At 36.2% G+C, this 22,500-nt stretch overlaps 1 protein-coding gene across 4 annotated transcripts in view; it reads left to right on the top strand.

Annotated features, from left to right (window-relative positions):
* S1P (membrane-bound transcription factor site-1 protease) overlaps nucleotides 1-22,500 on the top strand; it is a 51,618-nt gene that overhangs the window by 18,742 nt on the left and 10,376 nt on the right. For 3 of the 4 annotated variants that reach the window (XR_011398622.1, XM_027363270.2, XM_027363271.2), the window contains exons 2-15: nucleotides 295-918; nucleotides 1,299-1,450; nucleotides 2,314-2,742; nucleotides 2,939-3,056; nucleotides 3,243-3,466; nucleotides 3,582-3,766; nucleotides 4,407-4,523; nucleotides 4,742-4,879; nucleotides 5,051-5,426; nucleotides 7,581-8,143; nucleotides 8,716-8,957; nucleotides 9,420-9,703; nucleotides 10,207-10,307; nucleotides 14,269-14,411. Coding sequence is in view for 3 of the 4 variants with exons in the window: in XM_027363270.2 (XP_027219071.1) it covers nucleotides 333-918; nucleotides 1,299-1,450; nucleotides 2,314-2,742; nucleotides 2,939-3,056; nucleotides 3,243-3,466; nucleotides 3,582-3,766; nucleotides 4,407-4,523; nucleotides 4,742-4,879; nucleotides 5,051-5,426; nucleotides 7,581-8,143; nucleotides 8,716-8,957; nucleotides 9,420-9,703; nucleotides 10,207-10,307; nucleotides 14,269-14,411 (3,658 nt within the window). In the remaining variant the exon portion in view is untranslated. The remainder of the gene's footprint in view (nucleotides 1-294; nucleotides 919-1,298; nucleotides 1,451-2,313; nucleotides 2,743-2,938; nucleotides 3,057-3,242; nucleotides 3,467-3,581; nucleotides 3,767-4,406; nucleotides 4,524-4,741; nucleotides 4,880-5,050; nucleotides 5,427-7,580; nucleotides 8,144-8,715; nucleotides 8,958-9,419; nucleotides 9,704-10,206; nucleotides 10,308-14,268; nucleotides 14,412-22,500) is intronic. The other variant, XM_027363272.2, reaches the window with a different exon arrangement.

The raw sequence follows: 22,500 nt of genomic DNA, 5'->3' as shown, positions 1-22,500 counted from the left end.
ATACAAGGTGAATATAGATGAGTTGCAGGGTAAAAGTTGAACTGGATATAACCCAGAAATATCTGGTAACTGAATGTAGCCCATAAAATGCATTTGTGGTTTTATATATCAGGTACTTGTGTTGGCTGTAACTGAATTTCCTCCTTTTTTTCTGGAAACAAAGGAAAATACATTGCTTTTTATATTTATTAGAGTCTAGATAGCTGATTTGTGTTATTTTGTATTCAATCGACTTATGAGCTTTACTCCTCTAAAGGCCTTGATTTAAAATATTTAATATTTTTTTGTCTCCAGATAGGTTGGGTTAGTTGCAGTATGTCCTCTTCACTGCCATGAAGCCAAACTTTCGCTGGAAGATGGACTGCCCAGAAACCATGGAGGAGGAAGCTAGACCCGAAAGTAGGAGGAGAATGGGGTCCTCAGCAACCCAGGACCAAGAAACATCCAGCTGCTCATTATCATCACTCTCTGCTCCAAGTCCATTAAGAGAGTTTTCAGAAGAAATGGTCAAGGATCATATGTGCTCACATAATACAAAGTTTGAAATTCAGAGAACTAGAAAGAGCAATCGGTCTCGGACATGGAGGGAGAGCTGGCGGCCAGAGTGGTGCATTAGCCTAGGGTTCATGCTGATGCTTTGTATTCTTAGTAGAGTGACAATGGGAGCACTAGAAGCTAGTCCCAGAGGTGACGTTGGGAGTTTTAGTGGGGAAGACACATTGTTTGCGGCAAGAAGACTTAGCGGTGTCACAGAGCCAGATTTGATTGTGAATGATAGCAATGATGGTCCTCTATTTATATCTGAACCTAGCACAAAGCAGGTCAAAACCACGGGAAGAACCACGGAAGGTTCGCCATGTGGAGGAGGGCGAGGCCATCAAGTGAAGATAAAATACTCCTCCAGTATTGTTGAAAATGGTAATATTTTCTTTGTATATGTTTCTAGTTCTATAGGATTTTAATGCTGATGCAATTCTAGTTTATATTAATTTTCACTTTAAAGTAGACTATACATTTACTTTATATCTTGAAAATTAAATGAAGAGGTCTATTTTTGTTTTGGATCATAAAGGAAAGGGAATATGAATTCTGTCAATTTTAAATGGACTTACTTCCTGTCATAGAATTATTTAGCTCATGAAAATAGTTGTGAAATACAGTGTGAATGTGATGTACATCTTTTTTTTACTTCCTTGACACCATGGCACAAATACATTCATGTTTTTATTTCAAAATAGTATCAAGTATATTTTGTTTTGATTTCAATGACGTTAAAGAATATTGTTCCTCCTCTGCAGAGTACATTGTAGCTTTTAAGGGTTACTATAGACAAGAAGCAAGGGAGCGGTTTATTGAGGCAGCCCTGAATGACTCGGACGTTGTGCGGTGGGAAGTGATGCCTCGTAACAATCCAGCAAGTGATTACCCGAGTGATTTTGATGTTGTGCAGGTAAGTTGCCAAGCTCTAAGAATTGATTGTGTGATTCATATTGAAAAAGCTATAATTTGGGGGATTTTGGAAGTACTTGTTATTTTGTTTTGTCATTAACTTCATAACAGCTATCTTCTATCAGTCTGACATTTATACTTGATTTTATTGAAGCATAATGTTGATATCAGCATTAACCTATTGACTTTAGGAGAGCATGTATACATACTTGGTCCATATTGATTTTAGTGTACTTTTCTTACTTACATATAAATGACTCCAGAATTACTGAGTCACCAAGGCTTCAGTTACTAGGCCTACCTAAATTTGCTTGTTTTCCTTCTTCCTTGAATTTTCAATTAATGTTAGTATTATTAATACCATTATAATAATAATAATTTTAATAATGATGATGCAAATGTTGGTAACAAAAACATTATTATTATTTTTTTTTTACTAAGAATCAAGGAATGGTGTAGGCCTGTACTGTGTGGTGCAGTGGTAGCATTGTTTTGCTGACCTGTGTTCAAAGTTTGCACTGCCAGTGGCCATTCCTTGTACATATGGTAATTTAGAAGCAAGAGTAAACACACAATCTCAAACCAAGAATAACCATAGTAAAAGATAGAATTAAACTAAATTTTAGATATTATTCGCAGTGATTAAAGTGAAGCTATCTATGCGTAAACAAAATTGATAAAGCAAAACTACAGTTTACAGTGATCTTATGCAGTGCCAATGATTTGAAAAATAGTAACCACAGAAGAATAAGACTGATTTTGATAAATGGCAGTTTTTTTTCTTTTTCATGTTAATTGAGAAAATCACATATTAGCACATGAAGCTGAGAAACTGCTAGTGAAAATTCATTTGTAATATTCCAGATCCAAGAACTTCGTAAAAATGATGGCTTGGATGCCCTCAAAGACCACCCAGCAGTGAAGCGAGTCACAGCCCAACGCATGGTCATCCGTCACCTTCACTTTGTTAATGACACGGATGAAGACACCAGTACAGACTTGTGGGATGAAATTCTCTTTGCCAACATATCAGAGACTGCAGATGGATTCATGGTGTACAATATAAGTGAATCACAGCAAGAGGATGGATTGCACAAAGAGGAGGGTATAGATGGTGATGATACGGCAGAGCTGGATGTGGAATATGAGGTTCTAGGGGAAGAATACAACAAGAAAGAGGAGAAAGAAGACGAGGATGACTCTCCTTGCTCAGGGAAGGATTGTCCCCCTCATGCGGAGAGGGAGGCTGTGTGGCCAGCCTCTCGGCCATTCAGACGCTCCTCACTAACTCTGGTGGGTACCTATCAGTGTAAATAGATCAGTCCATTTCAAAGTTGATAGATCAGTGTAATTAAAGTATATATTTTTACAGTGAAAAACTCTGGTGAAATACATATAAAGCTGTTTGTGAAAGTATTATTAATTTTGCTATTGATTTATGATATAGAATTCCAAACACATTCTCATATATAATGATATTTCTAAATAGGGAACAGCCTTCTGGCAAACGACTGGCAGGCACTCTAGTCGAAGATTGTTGAGAGCTATTCCTAGACAGATCACATCCACCTTACAAGCTGATGTACTGTGGAGCATGGGAATTACGGGTAAGTAGTTTGCCATGATTCAGTGATTATCTTTATGTTGCACATGTGCCTAATATTGATAACTATGATATTTGCTATAATATATGTAATAAGCAGATTTGCCTATAATATCAGATGCTATTTCATATCAGTTTATGACTTTGCTTTTTGAGGACATTTTCATATGAAGCTTTAATTTTATAACAGGTGCTGGAGTTAAAGTTGCTGTATTTGACACGGGTCTTTCAAAGTCACACCCCCACTTCAAGCGCATTAAAGAACGCACAAATTGGACTAATGAAAAGACTTTGGATGATGGCCTGGGTCATGGCACATTTGTTGCTGGGGTGATAGCATCAAGTGGGAAGACCTGTCTTGGATTTGCCCCTGATGCAGAACTTCATATATATCGTGTCTTTACAAACAACCAGGTATTGTAACCTAGAAGGTATTGTTTTTCTAATAAAATATTATACTCTGGGTCAATTGTTATACTACATGAATAGATATGTTATGAAGATCATATGCTCTCAATTTGATTTGTAGGTATCATACACGTCCTGGTTCCTCGATGCTTTCAACTATGCCATCTTGAAGAAAGTAGATGTTCTGAACCTCAGCATTGGTGGCCCAGATTTCATGGATCACCCATTTGTGGACAAAGTCTGGGAGCTCACAGCAAACAGAGTGATCATGGTCTCTGCTATTGGAAATGATGGGCCTCTTTATGGGTAAGAGAGTACATTATTTTCATATAAGGGGGGATTTGGTTGTATTGGTGTTGTCACTTCATCTTCATAGTGAATAGAGTCCTTTTAAAAGGATACTGAGTTCTCGAACATTATGATTAATGTGTAGCCATTATGCTGAGAAGCCAAAACATAAAAGTTAGAGAGATATGAAAGGGAGATAAAGAAAGCCAGCTAAAAGTCTGTATAAGTAGATAAGCAGTAAAGGTTGTTTGCTGGTTTTGCGTGGTTGATTTTGTTGTGTAACTTTTTTGTTGATTGTTATTGCCAATATAAACATTGCAATTCTTCTAAGGGAAGTTAAGAAGGGTGTGGCGTAAATATTGATATTGGCTCTTGTAGTAATATATGAACTTATATGAAAAGGTTATTATATGATTTAATAAGCATGAAGAAAATAACATGTATAGTGAGAACTATTGGAAAATTATCAATTTGATTTTTAAAAATAATTCTGTAAAATTGCTTGACAACTATTTATAACTGTATATATAATTGCATGCCGTAATGATATATATATTTTATTTAAGTTCAAAGACCGTTTAGTGAGGAGAAAGAAAAGTAATAGAATTTTGTTCCCTTTAGCTCTTTCTAGTTTTTATTTGTTGTATCTCTTCAACAGAACCCTAAATAATCCAGCTGATCAAATGGATGTTATTGGTGTTGGTGGCATCAACTTTGAAGACCAAATAGCTCGTTTTTCATCACGTGGAATGACTACATGGGAACTTCCACAAGGGTATGAAAGGCTTTGATTTTTTTTTTTTTCTTATAAACAGTCCTTTTATAGTATTTGGAATAATTTTCTCTAATGTCTGCCATGTGTAAATGTGATTATGTGCATGCTTATGTGTATATGTGTGTGTGTCTGTATAAAATTTTAATGTGATTATTATTTCTAGATGTTAATATATGTAAAAGCATATGTATATTTTTATACATTTTCTCACTATCCAGGTATGGCCGTGTCAAGCCAGACATTGTGACTTATGGGTCACTTGTGCAGGGCTCAAGTATGGAGGGGAAATGTCGGCAGTTGTCTGGTACATCTGTTGCCTCACCTGTTGTTGCTGGAGCTGTTACTCTTTTGGCTAGGTGAGTTTTTATTTATTATTTTTTTTTAATCAGTGATCCTTATATATGTGAATGTACAAATAAAAAATGACAGAGGAAGTAGATGATATATCAGAGGTGAGTGATTGAATGCTTAAATGCTCAGAGTCAGATTCTTATAATATTATTGTTGGCAATTCTCCGTATTTATAGTGGTGTCCTGCACCGAGGTGGAATCATCAACCCAGCTAGCATGAAGCAAGCACTTATGGCTTCAGCGCGCAGGCTCCCTGGGGTCAACATGTTCGAACAGGGACATGGGAAACTTGACCTGGTTAAAGCTTACCAGGTTTTATCGAAGTATAAACCCCAGGCATCTCTTAGCCCTAGCTATATCGACCTCACAGAATGCCAGTATATGTGGCCATACTGCACTCAGCCCCTCTACCATGGCGCCATGCCAACTATTGTGAATGTCACCATACTGAATGGGATGGGAGTTTCTGGCCGCATCATTGAAAAACCCATTTGGCATCCGTACACCCCACAGTTTGGGCAGCATCTGAACATTGCTTTCACATACTCGGAGGTAATTTTGTTTTGTGTTTTAGATTGACACTAGTATCAATATTGGTAAACCATTGGCACTGGGTACATGCACTGTCTAAAGTAGTTTTGTTTTGTAACCTTTGCTTACACATGGATGGCTCTGCACTAAGGAGTTAGTTACTGGGACTACCTAATCACATCTCAACCTCCTTTCTTGAATTTTTGTGAAGTAGGATTTGAAAATCAGCTACTATTATTGTTGTGAACATTATTATTAATAATATTATTATTGATATTATCATTGATATTATTATTATTATTATTATTATTATTATTATTATTATTATTATTATTGATATTATTATTGATGATATTGTTATAATTGATATTATCAATATGAATATTAGTATTAATGATATTATTAATATTATTAATATTATTAATATTATTGATATTATTAATATTATTAGTATCATTAATATTTATATATGTAATTGATATTATCATCATCAATCATCATCAGTCATCATCATCATATCATCATCATCATATCATCATCACATCACATCACATCATATCATCATCATCATCATCATCACATCACATCACATATCATATCATATCATCATCATCATCATAATAATAATAATAATCATCATCATATTACATCATCATCATATCATCACATCATCATCATATCATCACATCATCATAATCATCATATCATCACATCACATCACATCACATCATGTCATCATCATCATCATCATTGTCATATCACATCATCATCATCATATCATCATATCATCATATCATCATCATATCATCATATCATCATCATATCATCATCATATCATCATCATCATCATCATCATCATCATCATCACATCACATCACATCACATCACATCACATCACATCACATCACATCACATCATATCACATCATCACATCACATCACATCACATCACATCACATCACATCACATCACATCACATCACATCACATCACATCACATCACATCATATCATGATCATTATTATTATTCATCTTACCAGAAGCTTAAGGTTTGTGTTTAGTTTAGGAGGTCAGTTCAGCTCTGCTTTGCTATCAATGCCTTTGTAGCTAAGCACTTGTGGAGCCATCTGTGCAGTGAACAAAATTGATAAAATAAAACACCAGTAGTGGACAGTGCAAATAGAAAACATTCCTGAGATCAACAAGTTTATTTTTTTCATCTCTTTCTTCTCCTCCTTCTCTCCCCCCTCTTCTTCTGCATTCTCCTACTCTTCTTTCTTCTCTTTTCCTCTCCCTCCACTCTCCCTCTCTCCTCACTACCTCCCCCTTTCCCTCCCCTTCTTTCTCTCCTCCTTTTCCTCTTCTTTCTTCTCCCTCCCCTTTCCCCTTCTGTTTGTCACCTCATCCCCCTCTGTTCCTCACCTTTCCCCCCCTCTCCCTCCCCTTCTCCTTCTTCCTGCTCCCCCCTGCCAATTCCCTTTTTCTCATCTCCCCACCTTCCCTTCCCTTCCCTTCCCTTCCCTTCCCTTCCCTTCCCTTCCCTCCCCTTCCCTTCCCTTTCGTTCCCTTCCCCTCCCCTTTCCCTTCCCTTCCCTTCCCCTCCCTTCCCTTCCCTTCCCTTCCCTTCCCTTCCCTTCCCTTCCCTTCCCTTCCCTTCCCTTCCCTTCCCTTCCCTTCCCTTCCCTTCCCTTCCTTTCCCTTCCCTTCCCTTTCTTTCCCTCTCCTTCCTTTTTTTCCCTTCCCCTTCCCCTTTCCCTTTCCCTTTCCCTTACCTTACCTTACCTTACCTTACCTTACCTTACCTTACCTTACCTTACCTTACCTTACCTTACCTTACCTTACCTTACCTTACCTTTCCCCCTTCCCTTCCCTTTCCCCCTTCCCTTTCCCCTCTTCCTTTTCCCCCCTTCCCTTTCCCCCCTTCCCTTACCCCCCTTCCCTTTCCCCCCTTCCCTCCTCCTCCCCTTTTCACACCTTCCCCTCTCTCTCTCTTCTCTTACTGCAGCCTATCATTTTCTTTCTCATCTTTTTTCCTAATTCTTCTCCTTCCAATCTGTTCCAATAGATACTTTCTTCTTTTGTCACAAAATTTATTGAACAAATAAGTATGATTAGCAGATGATTAATTTTTCTTAAAAGTGATTTTAACAGTTTCATATTTGAATATATCCTTCCAGGTACTTTGGCCATGGTCAGGCCACCTGGCTGTGTGGATCACAGTAGCAGACAGTGGTAAAGACTGGGAAGGGTTTGCTCGTGGGCATATATCTGTGACTGTTGAATCACCTCCTGAAGAAGGTGAAACGCAGCCCAGGACATCGCATGTAAAACTTCCAGTTAAGGCCAAGGTGATTCCAACTCCTCCCCGTCATAAGCGAGTACTCTGGGACCAGTTCCACAACTTGCGCTACCCACCAGGTTACTTCCCAAGGGACAACTTGCGCATGACCAATGATCCTCTGGACTGGAATGCGGATCACATCCACACCAACTTCAAGGACATGTATCAGCATTTGAGGAATAGTGGATACTATGTGGAGGTTTTAGGGTCTCCCTTCACTTGCTTTGATGCCAGCAAGTATGGAACCTTGATGATTGTGGATCCAGAAGAAGAGTATTTCCCAGAAGAAGTGACAAAGTTGAGACGCGATGTTGAGAATGGATTATCGGTTATTGTATTTGCAGATTGGTATAATGTCAGCGTTATGAAGAAAGTCAAGTTTTATGATGAGAATACTAAGTAAGTGCTCTGGAATTTGCATTCTTTAAAAAGTTTGTGATGTCATATCAATGTAGAGGTCACATAGTCTCTTAGACAAAGTTGTAGCAATGGATTATATATTTTAGTTAAAATCATGAACCTTCTCTTTGTCAAACTTCATTTGTAGGTACACTGGCATACTTTCAATCTAAACAAAATAAAGGAAGCAAGAAAACTTTGTTAATACCTTTATAGTGTTGCCATGTGATCTTCAGATCATCTTACCAGTCTTTCTACAGTTGTTTTAAATATGAATTTGTTTACCAGAGGTCTTCATAATGAAGGGGCTTCTGAGTCTAAGCCTCATTATAAAGACAAACTTTGCTATAGTGACAGACACCTTTTAAATTTAACTGTGCCTGAACTCAGTCTGCACTACTTTATGCCTCAGTGCATGAGATGTTGTGGGTTATGATTTGTTGATAGAGGGGTTCATATAAAGAAGACACAGGGAAAAGCATGTATAAAACATGATCACCAATCTGCTGTGTTGTTTATATATATGGGGAAGTACATGAAATAATAGATATATATTTTTTACAAAATTTCAGGCAGCTTTGGATGCCAGTAACTGGTGGCAGTAATATACCTGCCCTTAATTACTTACTGGCTTCATGGGGCATATCTCTTAGTGATGGAGTTTTCGAAGGCGATTACACCTTAGGTGACCGCGACATGTATTATGCAACTGGCACCTCACTGGCACAGTTCCCACAGGAGGGTACAGTTATTCGTAAAAACCTGAATGATTATGCAAAGGAAATGTTGGAAGCAGAGACTGAGAGTGTTCCAGGTGAGTTTTAGCTGTTTTTTATATCTGAACCCAATGTCACTGTGGATGGCATGTACATACATGCCATGCCACGGTGAGTTTAGTTTATTAATTGACTTTTTATATTTTCTTTGATTTTATAATGCTGTTAGTAATGTCAATAGCATTATGGTTATTATAATGTCCATGAGATTAATCATAGCATCATTATTGATAGCATTACTAAAATCAAGGAAATGTGAAATCAGCTAAGGTCATAAGGTCTACTAATTGACTCTGTGGTAGCTGAACCTTTGTGAAGCCATCTATGTGTTGAGAAATTTCACAAAACAATGCTGCAGTGAACACTAAATTTTCTCTTCAGCATGAAGTTAAATTGCATATACAGAATCCATTCTATATAATTTGTAGTTTCTTAAAATATTTTAATTATGTTTGCACAACAATTATGAGAAACTCAATACCTATCTGTCTGCATTTCAGATATTCCAATACTTGGACTCCTACAGACAAGAAGTGGGGCAGCAGAGAACATGATAGATGGTGGTCAGTCCCATAATGGGAGACTAGTAGTATATGGAGACTCCAACTGTTTAGACAATAGCCACATGCAGAAGGATTGCTTCTGGATGCTGGATGCTCTTTTAGAGTTCACTACCACAGGACACCTTGCTGGAGTGTTCACTTCCAATGCGGGTGCGCCAGTCCCTCCGACAACAGACCTGCCCACAAAGATGGAAAATAGTAATTTACATAAACATTCAAAGGTAAAAAATCATGGGACATGACAGTCATTTCATTGAGTTTTAGAATTAAGAATGTGTCTTTATGTATGGATCTATGATATTGAAGTTGATAATATTATTCAAGATGGAGCATGTAGAATTGGAGATTAAGAATACATTTATGTCAGTGAATGAGAACATCCATATATCAAAAGTGATTAGTGTTAGGAAAATGATTTTTTATATATTTTTATTTGATTTTAGATATGAAGTCTGATTACTTTGTTTTTGTTGCACTTGTATTTGCATTTGCTGTTCATATTTGGAATAGAGCCCAAATACATGGAATTATTTGTTTGGCCCCCTACTAGGTTGTCAGTGGCAGAAGAAACACCAATAAGCTCAGCAGTCTATGGTGTGCACGGCAATAGCTTGATATCCTCCTTGTTTTCCATCATCACTGTTGCCAGGCTTGTCTTTTGGTGTTACTCATGCATGTACCTAGATATCATAATGTGCTCTGTCTCTTTCTTTATCAACATCAGGTTGTGGAGCACACCCTTGGCATGGAGCAGATGAGACCTCTCCCAGATTGCCCCTCCCTCATTCCTGTCACACCGCAGCCTCTTAATGTCTCAAATAAGAAGTAAGTTATGCCCTGTACTTTGAGCTGACATCAGATTATGGGAAGGCTTTGAGAGATAAAGGTAGCTAGTGATATGGCTTTGCAATGTTTTGTGGTTTTTAAATTAATATCTAGCCGCCGGGTGGCATGTATGCACATGCCATGGCTGTTGTGGACTGAAAAACGGATGGCATCATATCATGACTGTCCCTGCGCCATTGGCTCATAGGACGGAGTTTGTTTTACACCGATTGTAGTGGCTTTATTTATGTGGTAAAAATTTTAGGCAATAGCACTTAAAGTGAAAGTAAACCTTCAAAATTATTATATTTTTATAAATAATAACAAAATATTTAGTTTTTCTTGATAGAAATAAGAAAATGAATAATTTTAAGAGGACCTTCCATAAAAATAGGGGGTGTGGGGTGTGGCATCATATCATGACTGTCCCTGCGCCATTGGCTCATCGGACGGAGTTTGTTTTACACCGATTGTAGTGGCTTCATTTATGTGGTAAAAATTTTAGGCAATAGCACTTAAAGTGAAAGTAAACCTTCAAAATTATTATATTTTTATAAATAATAACAAAATATTTAGTTTTTCTTGATAGAAATAAGAAAATGAATAATTTTAAGAGGACCTTCCCTAAAAATAGGGGGTGTGGGGTAGTGGGCTAATGGTGAGGGGAAAATGGGGGATGAGGGGAGATAGAAATTAACCCATCCATCCCGGGTGTCACATATATGAGACACAAGGAAAAAATAAACAGTTTCGGCCTGCCCGCCAGTGCGATGCTGTCTCGGAGCCGTGCTCCGCGGCAAAAGCGGCGGGCGGACAGACTCCGGGGAAGCTCCGCCCGCCGATTTTGTAGCTTCCCGGATTTTTTTAATTTGGGCTACAAAATGTACCCCGGCGTGACTGGGTTAATATTGATAAAAAAACAGTCTTGCCAATTTTCTCCCACTTTGGATATATTCTGTATTTTAGCTTTCTGCACCTTTTGGGACTAAATTTTCATAAGTCCTCAAAAAAACAATTTTTTCCACATATGTCTCTCGTGTACTGCCATTGGCTCACACTGTTGCATACTTTACAATGAATAGAAAAAAAACAAAAAAACATAACCATCGATAAAATCCTTAAAAAAAAAAAAAAGCCCCCTCCCCCCAAAAAAAATGAATCTAGATTTAGAAAAACACCAACATCACTTTCTGCGCATTTTTGATAGATTTCAAGTGATACCAACAAAATTTGAGTTGGATGAGAACTCTGTGAATAGATTAGATTAGATTTTTTTTTTTTTTACAAGTCTCAGTCATCTAATTACAAGAGAAATTATGTACATTTCCCTTTATAATGCTTGTTAGATGAAGATATTGAGATTGGTTCCCAATTCATAACAAATTTAGTAAAGTGACCCCTACAAAAAGATGAAAAATCCAAATTTTTGGAATATGACCCTGTGAAGAATCAAGGTTATTGTGAGTAATAGACCGTGGTTAATTTCTATGGAATTCTATTAGGTTTCCACTGATATGAAAAAATCTTGGATAGGATATACACTGGTTGAGAATAGTAGTACAAATTTCAGTTTGAGGGGAAATTGTTAATATTTCTATTAATTTTCTGAATCTTTCCTTCATTGAAAATTTATTATTTAATTAACTATAAAACTACACACACTTCTCTTTCAAATGCCATTTGTTGCATGAAGAACCTTTGACTGGTCCCTGAGTTACAACATAAACTAAAATAGTACCTTCATATACACTAATCCCAGCAACATGACGAATGCATAAATGCAGTTATTGCTTGTCTCAGACCATTTGCATTAATACTTTTTAGCATCTACTTGTGCATACATTTGCATGCATGTCTGTGTAGGTGTAAATGTAAAATTGCGTACATATGTTTAAATATATGTGCACTTGTATATAAAAACATGTGAATACATCTACTTGTGTATGTAAATGTTTATACATGTATATGTAAATGTGTACACACATGTATAAATATGTGTACTTTCTAAACTTGTGTACATGCATGCTTGCATATGTGTACAGTTGTGCAGAGATAATGAGAAATGGTTAGAGTAACAAGTTGTTTGTAGTTACTGACTAATGTTGAATTGTTATTTAATTCGTTGAAATAACCATTCAGAAAACATGGATATTTTGAAATATAAACTTATCACTGCCAGTTTCCCATGGACATTTCTTTTCTTAATGCAGTAACACAGATTGATTAATTATAGGCCTATATCACATAAGTTTAAAGAGATATTTGACATTTTATGTGGGATTTATATCTTATATAAGGCAGCTACATTCTTACTATAATGCGCTTTGTTGGTTACTTGGGCTCGAATCAACACAAAAAACGTAAAATCTTTGCTATGTACAAAGTCTAATCGGGTGACGAAAGCATGAAAAATCTTGCCAGCTTCAAAGTATGGCTGCAGAACCATGTGTTCTACTGAAATATCCACAACAGACAACTTATATTCCTTTTTTTTTTTTTTTTTTTTTTTTTTTTTTTTTTTTTTTTTTTTTTTTTGAGATAGAGGCTTACCACTGCAGATGCATTATTATTGAACCCTAAAGTTCTATATATGATGTTTACATCAAAACTGAATCAAATCTACCACATTTATAATGAGAAATGTATGACATATTGTTTGGAGTTTTTTAAATTTTGTTAATTTTTTTCATCATAAAACCCTCACAATAGTAGGAATTTGTTATCATAAGACACCTTCATCCTCCTGTGACTTATTTCAGTAGGTAATATCAAAATACAGTGTTTCATTTTTGCTTCAGTAGGGTATAAATACATGCATGTAAAAATTGCTGACGCCTTAAGTAACGGGCAAGAATTCATGGACCCCGACACACACAGTTTTTCTTTGCAGAGGTTTATATTCATATGGGTAATTCTGCGTTTTGGTACGAGTGTGAAAATTGGTTTAACTATTTTCAACAAACCCAAACCCTCAAGACCCCACTAACGCCCCCCTATATTTAGGGATGATCCCAGTAAGGCTATGTTATTGAATTTGTCCATACATATGTGTGGATCCTCATAATTTTTTTTAAATTTTTTTGATGTAAGTCAGTCATGTCATATCTTATCCATTGAAGGGCAAAGTTCAAATCAGAGGATAAGACTATAGATAATGTTTTGATGTTTCACCTAAAAATTCAAAGAAAGAGAAAATAAATGTAGGATATTGATAATATGCAGTTGTATTTTTCTCTAAAAATTTTTTCCATTCTCTTGATTGGTAGTAAATCAGTTTCAGCTGTTGTAATTTCAAATCTGATAATACTGTAATAAACAAAATGGCAATACACCTTGAAAACAAACAATCCGAAAGCTTTCCAAGGCTGGCTCCATGTTCCCTCTCAATGCCATTCTTGCCCTGTTTTCCTTATCACCACTGCTAACTTTGCTGAAAATTTATGATTCAAAAGATCTATTATTTGTCTTGCTGTTCTTTAACAGTACTGCCCTACCTTTGTGCCAAAACAGTTTATTCTGCTAGATACCCTGAAGATATAGATTTAGGAAAATGTCAGTAGCATGTATTGCAGCTGGTATGATTAGCCCAGGGTGTCAATAAGTACCCTATCTAATGACTGCAAAATATGATTAGATGGTCTAATGAATTCCTGGAGCATTTTGGAAAGTTTACTGTATTACTTCATTTGTGCATTTTTTCTGCAATTCCTTTATAGTGAAAATTGAGTTGAATAGGTACGCATTTAGTTATTCCAAAATCCTGTAATAGGAACACATGATTCTGATCTGACAGTAATTCCATGTCTCTATAGACATTGGAGAACAATGGATTTATATTACTGTAGATATATATTTTGTGAATGTGTAAATGCAGTTTCTGTGGAATGATATCTTTGATGTGTTCAAGTTTTTCATGATTATAAGGTGTAAAGTGAATTGGTAGATCATTTTCCTCTTCCAGCTTGAATATCCACGTTGGTCTTAAGTTGCTGTCACAACCAGAGATCGTAGCTGCAGTGAAGATGGCTCCTGTTGATGTCCATCCTCTGCCCTTGGATGGTCACAAGTCAGGTCAGGAGAGCCCAGCAAGATCCCCCAATGCAGGTAATGTTACCAACATGGCTGTTGTTTGTTAAAGTATGATTTTTTATTTGATTTGATTATTTACTGTATACAGTTTTCTGCATGCTGTAGTCAGAACCAAATAATCTGTAGTTGCCTGCATTATAAAACTAATTATAGTTTCAACTGGTCACATTGTGAAGAAATTGTTGATATTTTTCCATGAAGGATCTCACTTTTCTTTGTAACATCACCAAAGGGAACTTTAATCAGATATTAAAAAAAAAAAAATGTTAGCTGTTTAAAGAAAATGCACAAATTCATGCACAGTGCTGGGATGTCATTTTTCATCAAATGCAGTTTGACATATTCCAAGTTTAATTTTGGTAAAGGACTCAGGAAGTTATTGTTAAAGTGCTTGTATCCTGGTACCTTGCTACCTGCACATAGCCCAAAATCCGGGTATTAGGCATACTAATTGGCAGTTCTTGGTGAGTGGCTCACCTGTGCAAAAATATGATAAAAGTTCTCAAGGCCTGGCCCACAAGATCACTCGTGCTTGCAATGTTATTGTCTCTTTCTGCATATTTCTTTTTTTGGTCCATTTTGCAAGGTCTGTATTTGTTGTTTAGTATACTATTAAGATGTTAATGGACTATTTTCTGTCAGCCATAAACTATGAGTTAAGTACTGAAATCGTGTCCTCTTTCACTCTTCCAGCTATGGCTCACTAATGGTACATTCCACCCATGTTTACTTAACAAAAGCCCTTTCATGAATGCATAATGAGTCTAATCTTTCTTCAAGTGATTTGTGCACTCATAGCAAGTTAAGCCCTTCATCCAAGCCCATATCCAAATTTTTCCGTTATGGCATATACCTGCCACCTGTCCCTCAGACAATTTTTTTGATAACAGAACGGTCAAGTCACCCAGATAAGTGGGTTAAGCATAATGGAAGAGAAGAAAGCTTCATTATAAAGCCAAAGGGGTTATCTATAGTTATCATGTAGTTTGGTAAATTAAAATGAATTCTTCAAGGAAATAAGAGAGAATTTTAGGCAAAGGAAAGAAAGGAATAATCTCGGGAGAAAAGGCAAGTATGTTAGTAACACATAATAGAAATCACGTAATAGAAGCATATATGTATATTTTGATACAAGGGATCCGACAGGATGTCCAGCAATGGTTATTTTTCTGGATGTCACATATGTGTGACACCCATTGTAAATGGGTTAATATGGACCAGAAAAGTATGACAAATGATGACTTAATGAGTAGGGATAGACAATATCCTATAGGAATACATCATAAAAGGGTGTTATGTCGAGGAAAACTGTGATATCTTATCTTTATGTCGAGGAAAACTGTGATATCTTATCTTTATGTCGAGGAAAACTGTGATATCTTATCTTATCATTTGCTAAAACATTTAATCTAGATTGTTTTCTTTAAATGATAATGAAGAGAATAATACCTGCATTTTTATTTAAAAATTAATACAAAAGAGAAATGCAATGTTGGATGGAGAATTTAGAAGTGTGGCTGCCATGCTAGCGTGTGACAGAGGCAGTGGGAATGAGGGTCAAGCTTTTCAAGTCGATGGGAGAGGATCATAACCATTTACATCAGCTATTGTCACATTCCCTGCATTCCATGTTCAATATGATGACAGTTAAAGCAAGAATGAAGGATAGTGTGCTTCTCTCTAGCTTCTCTTGCTGTTGATATTGGAAAAAAAAAATCATCGAAAAATCTGATTTTGTAGCCGCCCGGAATCTTTTATTTTCTGCTTCAAAATATACCGGCGTTAATGGGTTAAATGTCCAATATCAGCTGTGTTTGATGCTTTTATTCCTCTCTTATCACTTCTATTTTAGCTTAGCTTTGGATGGGTTTGCATCAGCTGTTATCCATTACTGAATCTGGGAGATAAATCAACATGGACAGTTCGCAGTGCCAAAGAGTGCACTGGTATGGTGGCATCAACCTGTTTTGGTGGCAGAAAAGTTTACATGTATTGTTCATGTAAACTGTAGTTGTCATTAGCAGTGCATGCAAACTATCAGATTTGTGTTACTTGCATACATAGTCTGGAATTCATGTTCTTATTTTATTTTTGTTTAATTTCACATTGTGCTGTCATGTATATTTTGTTTTTTTTTATTAATTTCTTAGATGTTAATGAGAACAGATCAATTATTTTTTTGGAACCCTTACAATGAAACTGCAATGCAATTACTGATGCATCCACAAAAAGTCTGTGATGAAAGAGTAAAATTACAGTTAATAAAACAGTGAAATGTGGAGATCCTCTGTATTTTAGTATATTTTTTTTGTCTCTGATCTGATGTCAAGTTGCCGTATCAATTATACAAAGAGCATCATTGGATCTTTTGAGTTGAGATGAGTCATTGTTGTTTATAGAAACAATGGCCCACCAGAATGTAAATAGAAACCCCAACCATCAACTGTCATATTCCCCAGATATCCTATCCCCCCTGTCCCTACACATGTGAAGCAATGGGATGATGACCATAGATTTGTCAAAACTTCTTGGAAGAAAAGACATTCACTACGGCTTTGTGAGAAAGAAAATAAATAGTTTTTTAACTTTTAATTTTTTTTTTTTCATAGCTATATATATTTTTTGCTACTCATCGAAGATTGAAAACTTGTACAATTATCATACATAAATACCAACTCTCTCTTGGAATATTTTGCATTGATTTTAGTAAAATGAAGTGAAATGTATTATGATGCGTCAAGCAATTTAGGAGGTTGCTTTATGTAGCGGTATGCAGATAGTGAAACCATGACAACTTGGCTGGAATGACTGTCGCTTTAGTGCTGCCACTCCTTGGACATATATTGTACAATAAAAACTTGTAATGATAGTTGCCATGATACTTGCCACTGCAGTATGTGCATAGAAGCATTATCTTAGTTTTGAATACTGCACTTCATCCTCAGCCTGTAAGAGTTTGTCAACTCACATATAGTTTGCTAGCTTTCTGTACCAAGTGACATGGTGTGTCCCTTTAACTAGCTTAAGGGCTCCATAATCTCTCAAAAAAGTAGGACCTCATTTAAAATAGTGAGTTTCCATGGTCTCCATGGTGTTGTTGTTTGATGGACCATGGTGGCTTGACCAGTGCTATGGCCCCTGAAGATAGTCAAACAAAATATCCCACTTAGTAGATATGCACACCATCTTCAGTCCTTATCATGGATCATGAGAACTGGTATTGCTAGCTAAGTGTTAGTTCCATGGACCTTTGCCTTTTTTTTTTTAATCAAAATTAGGAGTGTATGATTGCTATGGCCCATTGGCTTTGAGTTTTTTTTTTTTTTTTTTTTTTTTTTTTTTTTTTTTTTTTTTTTTAGATTTGTCAGGCATTTACTCTGACACGGGTTAAGCCCTAGGCTACCCATAAGTGATTTATTTTTAAAAAGCTACAAAAAACCTTGATTTCATTAGTAAATATACAAAGATTTGATTATTGATTTACAGTGTTACAAAAACCTTGATTTTCATTAGTAAATATACAAAGATTTGATTTATTGATTTACAGTGTTACAAAAACCTTGATTTTCATTAGTAAATATACAAAGATTTGATTATTGATTTACAGTGTTACAAAAACCTTGATTTCATTAGTAAATATACAAAGATTTGATTATTGATTTACAGTGTTACAAAAACCTTGATTTTCATTAGTAAATAAACAAAGATTTTATTTCTTGATTTAAAGTGTTACAAAAATTTCTTTATTGTCATTTGTAAATAAACAAAGATTTGATTTATTGATTTAAAGTGTTACAAAAATTTCTTTATTGTCATTTGTAAATAAACAAAGATTTGATTTATTGATTTAAAGTGTTAAAACAAACCTTGACTGTCATATGTAAATAAACAAAGATTGGTTTATAAATTCATCTTGGTGGTGGAAAGATGAATAAGTCCTGAGGTGTATTCTCTAAGAGTCTTTTGGCGAACTCTTGAGCTGATGAGGTTGCAAGGGCGATGTCATCTAGTTGTGTAAGTTGGAACTCAGCTGGTCGAAGGTGTTCAATTACTTTGCAGCTTAGAAGGTAGTGTAAGAGAGGTTCGGTGGTCTCTTGCTGACAGTAGCTGCACTCTCTGAGAACTCTCTCTGCAATCTCCCAGTTACATTTGTAACCTAATACAAGGCGGTGATCCTGGTGCTCTTTGGAAAAGGGTTTACATAATGGAATTGCGGAGTTGGCAGCTTCTGTGATTGCTGTTTTGAAGTCTTCTTCTAGTTTATCAAGTTTTGTCACCAATTTGATAGGAAGAAGCCCATATTTCAATGAGTTTTTGGAATCTACCCCAGTTTGCTTTGTGCGTATTCCATTTTGGTTGGTAAGGTGGGGAGTTCATCCTAGGTATTTCTATAGTAATGATTAAGGCTGAATGGTCGCTGTTTAGGTGCTCGTGAAAGGAGGAGTTTGCATTAGAAGCTAGATAATCATTAGTGAAGGTTAAATCTAGGACTCCTCCTCTTGTGTGGGTAGCCTTAGTCTTATTTAGAATTTGTATATGGAGGCTATTGGAGAGATGATGTTCTATATGTATTCCTGGAGGATCTTTCAGAAGTGGTCGATAGGATGTTGGGTCATTGAAAAGAGGATGGTGAGCATTAAAATCTCCTCCAAGGAGGATGGGACTATTTTCTGCTATACTGAAAAGTTCATCTAATTCCAGAATACAATTGTTTCTAGGGGGACGGTAGCAATTGTAAATATCTATGATTTCTTCCTGTAAATGAATTGATATAGCTAAAGATTCTATATTGTGGCCTAGGGTTGCTGGTTGTTTAGTTTTATGGCTAGGTATGGAGTTTTTAACCAGTGTCATCAGCCCTCTGGGACCTCTCCTAGAATAGGAAGTTGTATAGATTTGATATCCTGGGAATTTTATATTAATTCCTTCATAAATGGTTTCTTGTAGAATTGCAATGTCAATCTGATCCCTGTAAAGGGAGTCCTTAAAAAAAGGTAGGTGATTCCTTAATCCACCTATGTTCCATTGCAATATTTTAATTGGTTTGTTCTTAGTATCCATAGTCGTTTTTGTTATTGTTCTTTGTTCTGTTGTTTGTAGGAGAAGGAATTTCTATTCTTGGAGGAGAAGTTCCGGCTAAGCTTTCATTTTGACTACTGTGTACAAATATTTCTAGATTAGGATGTTTTCTTTTTAGCTGTTCCAGAGGTTCCTCTGTAAATTCTACTACATCAACCTCTGAGAGAGAGAATGATGCTTCCGGTGAGGAAGGATTTAAATCTAAGGAGGGTACTTGGGTCTTGATAGTGTTTGGTAGATTTGTCATTATCGAATTAAAATTGCTGATCAGTTGGACCAAACGATTAATCATTTGGTTGGCTTGTTCCATTATTCGTTCTAATGAGGAAGTAAGAGTATCAATATTCTTTGAGTAGGTTTCTGAGGGAGGTGCAACGGAAGGAGTACTCTGTGACTCTGAAGGTCTTTCTTGGATGGGGTGTATTGTCTCTGTCGAAGAATTTGTGACTACTTTTGAGTATAGTCTATTTGAGTTTGTAATTTTCTTTGTAAAATTCTTCGAGGCAACTGGTGTCCGGTTCTGATCAGGATTCCCATTGTAAATTGATTGGGATTTTGGTGGAGTTGAACTTGGGACAAAGTCAGGTTTATTTGGCTTTTGTAGTCTAATATGCCTTTCAGGGCATTTGAGGGACCAGGCATGGTGATGGCTCTGGCAGTTTGGGCATTTTGCCTGAACATTTTCTCCTTTTTTATACTTTTCTAAACATTGGCTAGTATCATGTAGTTTGGAGCAGATGGCACACCTAGCAGGAGCTCTACATTGTTCTTTGTGGTGTCCGAATCTTTGGCATTTAAAACATCTGAGAGGCTCAGGTATGTAGGTTCTGGTTTTAAATGTACCTAGATTTCTGATTTCAAAGGTTTTTGGAATTTCTCCCTTGACAGAGAGTAAAATCTGTCTTGTTTCCAATTTTGTTAATCGTGATACAAGTCTCTTTGCCGAGGTGATATTAGGGATATCTAGCAGAATATCCACCGGAAATTCCATAGGAAATCCTACCAGGATTGTTTTCTTGATTTCCTCTTCCGGAATGAGTCTCTCCAAATCAACTAACTTGTTGGTGGAGAGGAGTTTTACTGAAAAGAGGAATTTTGCAGTGTCGACTGTTTTTGGTGTAAGTAAGAAGGTACTCCTTTGTGTTACCTTGGTGGCAACTGCAAGGTTTTTCTTTTCTTTTTCCAGGGCTACCAGTGCACTGTATGCAGTGGGAAAATCTGTATTTGGTTTAAGAACAAATTTCATTTGTTTAAAGTATTCAAAGTCAGGAGAATTGTCTGTTTCAGGTGGCATATTTGGTGCCAAATCATGATGGTCCATGGGTTCAAGTTCTTCAGAGAACACGTTCATCTGTGTTTCCGAGTTTTCTGCATTTACTTTCGCTTTCTTTGAGGGAGCGGAGTCTTTTGTATTAGATACTGATGCAATTTCTTCCTCCTCTGAGGTAGAGTTGGAGCTAATCGACTTCTTACGCTTGTCCTTTGACAAGGCAGCATTTTTAATTTCTGTTGTTATGTCTATTTCTACATCTTGAGTGCTTTAACATAAACAAAAATAATACAATTAAAAAAAAAGAAAGAAGTGTGTAGAAAAAATGTAAAAAGGGAGAGAAGAAAAATTTTCTAGTGTTATATCTTCTATGTTATTTCTTTCTACATAGGAGATATCAAAATAATTGGGATATAACTTCAAAAATGGCTTATGCAAATGGAGTCTACTTCAAACACTAGCACATTTGCTCAAGATGGTGAGTATGTTTCAATCTGCATTATAGTATCGTGCAGGGAAATGGTCTAAGGAATTATAGAATTGGTGGCATGTTTGCATTGTGCACAAATCTGTTGTTACCCATTGTTCATCAGCAGGTCCTTTGCCACTTATATACGGACTATAGGGGCCTCTGAATTCTGGACAAAGGAGGTTATCACAGTTTCTCTCTGCTCCAAGATTCTCCAAGACTAAGTATACCAGACAACAGATTCATATTAGTGGATAATACAGCCCACTTTACCGTTCAACAGTCATGAAATGCATTATCCATAATGTCTATACTTGCTGAATTACTATCATTGTCAGCAAAAGCAACTTACATTTTTTATATTGGATTGATTCTTCAGAAGGCCTTAGAATTTGTGTCCAATCTTGCAACATTGATGAGAAGTAGGGTGAAAAGATTAGAAGTGTGTGAAAACACAATTCCTAAGAATCTTCTGACAGTTAAATACACCGCTTCATTTTCTACCTTGTGGATATGAGCATATTTTGATCTTTGATTCAAGAGTTGCCATAACAGGTGGAAGTAAAGATTTCTGACATCTTTTTTCCATTTATCTTAACCCACACTAAAATTAAATTCAGGTCTAGTTCTCCTAAGCGCTCTTTAGCTTCTCTAAGATGATATCAGTCCAATTATACAACATCAAGTTATTGGTCACTCTGAGAGTCGATGGTGCAGCTTCAAAGTTATCAACTTTACATTTTCAAGATAATATAGTACATGGAAAAGGAAGGAACTCCTGTGATTGCTAGGGCAAATCCTCAAGGTTTTTATGTTCACAGAAAAATTAACATTCTCAAATCTTGGCCTGTGGGATGGGCTCAATGGATTGTTTCTTTGGGCCTTTAGTGATACTAATGGGAGAATTGCCTGCCTACACTGTGGTTTCCCTGGCCACAGAAATATTTAGCTTCTATCTGAAAACTTTGAATACCATGTATACATTTTCAAAGATATTTTTTTAATCTAGGATGCAATTACTGTTAGATGACAATTTTTATGAAAGATAAAGGTGAGTTATGATAGTATGATGCAATAAAGGGGTAGAAGTAAAATTGAGCCAGAACTTATTTTGTTCGAGAAATGTGTAGCAGTTGTTAAAACCAAAGTGTGAACCAAAACAGTAGTGTGCCAGACACATTAGCAAACCTGTCTGCAATGGGAATTTCTTGTAAATATGACATTTCCAGAACTGCTGTTAGCTTTATTGTACACAAAAATTCTGTGAAAAAAGGAAGGAAAAGGTA

Source organism: Penaeus vannamei, chromosome 6 (genome assembly GCF_042767895.1).
Source record: "Penaeus vannamei isolate JL-2024 chromosome 6, ASM4276789v1, whole genome shotgun sequence".
NCBI classification, from domain to species: Eukaryota; Metazoa; Arthropoda; class Malacostraca; order Decapoda; family Penaeidae; genus Penaeus; species Penaeus vannamei.
This window is presented reverse-complemented; position numbering and strand designations above follow the sequence as displayed.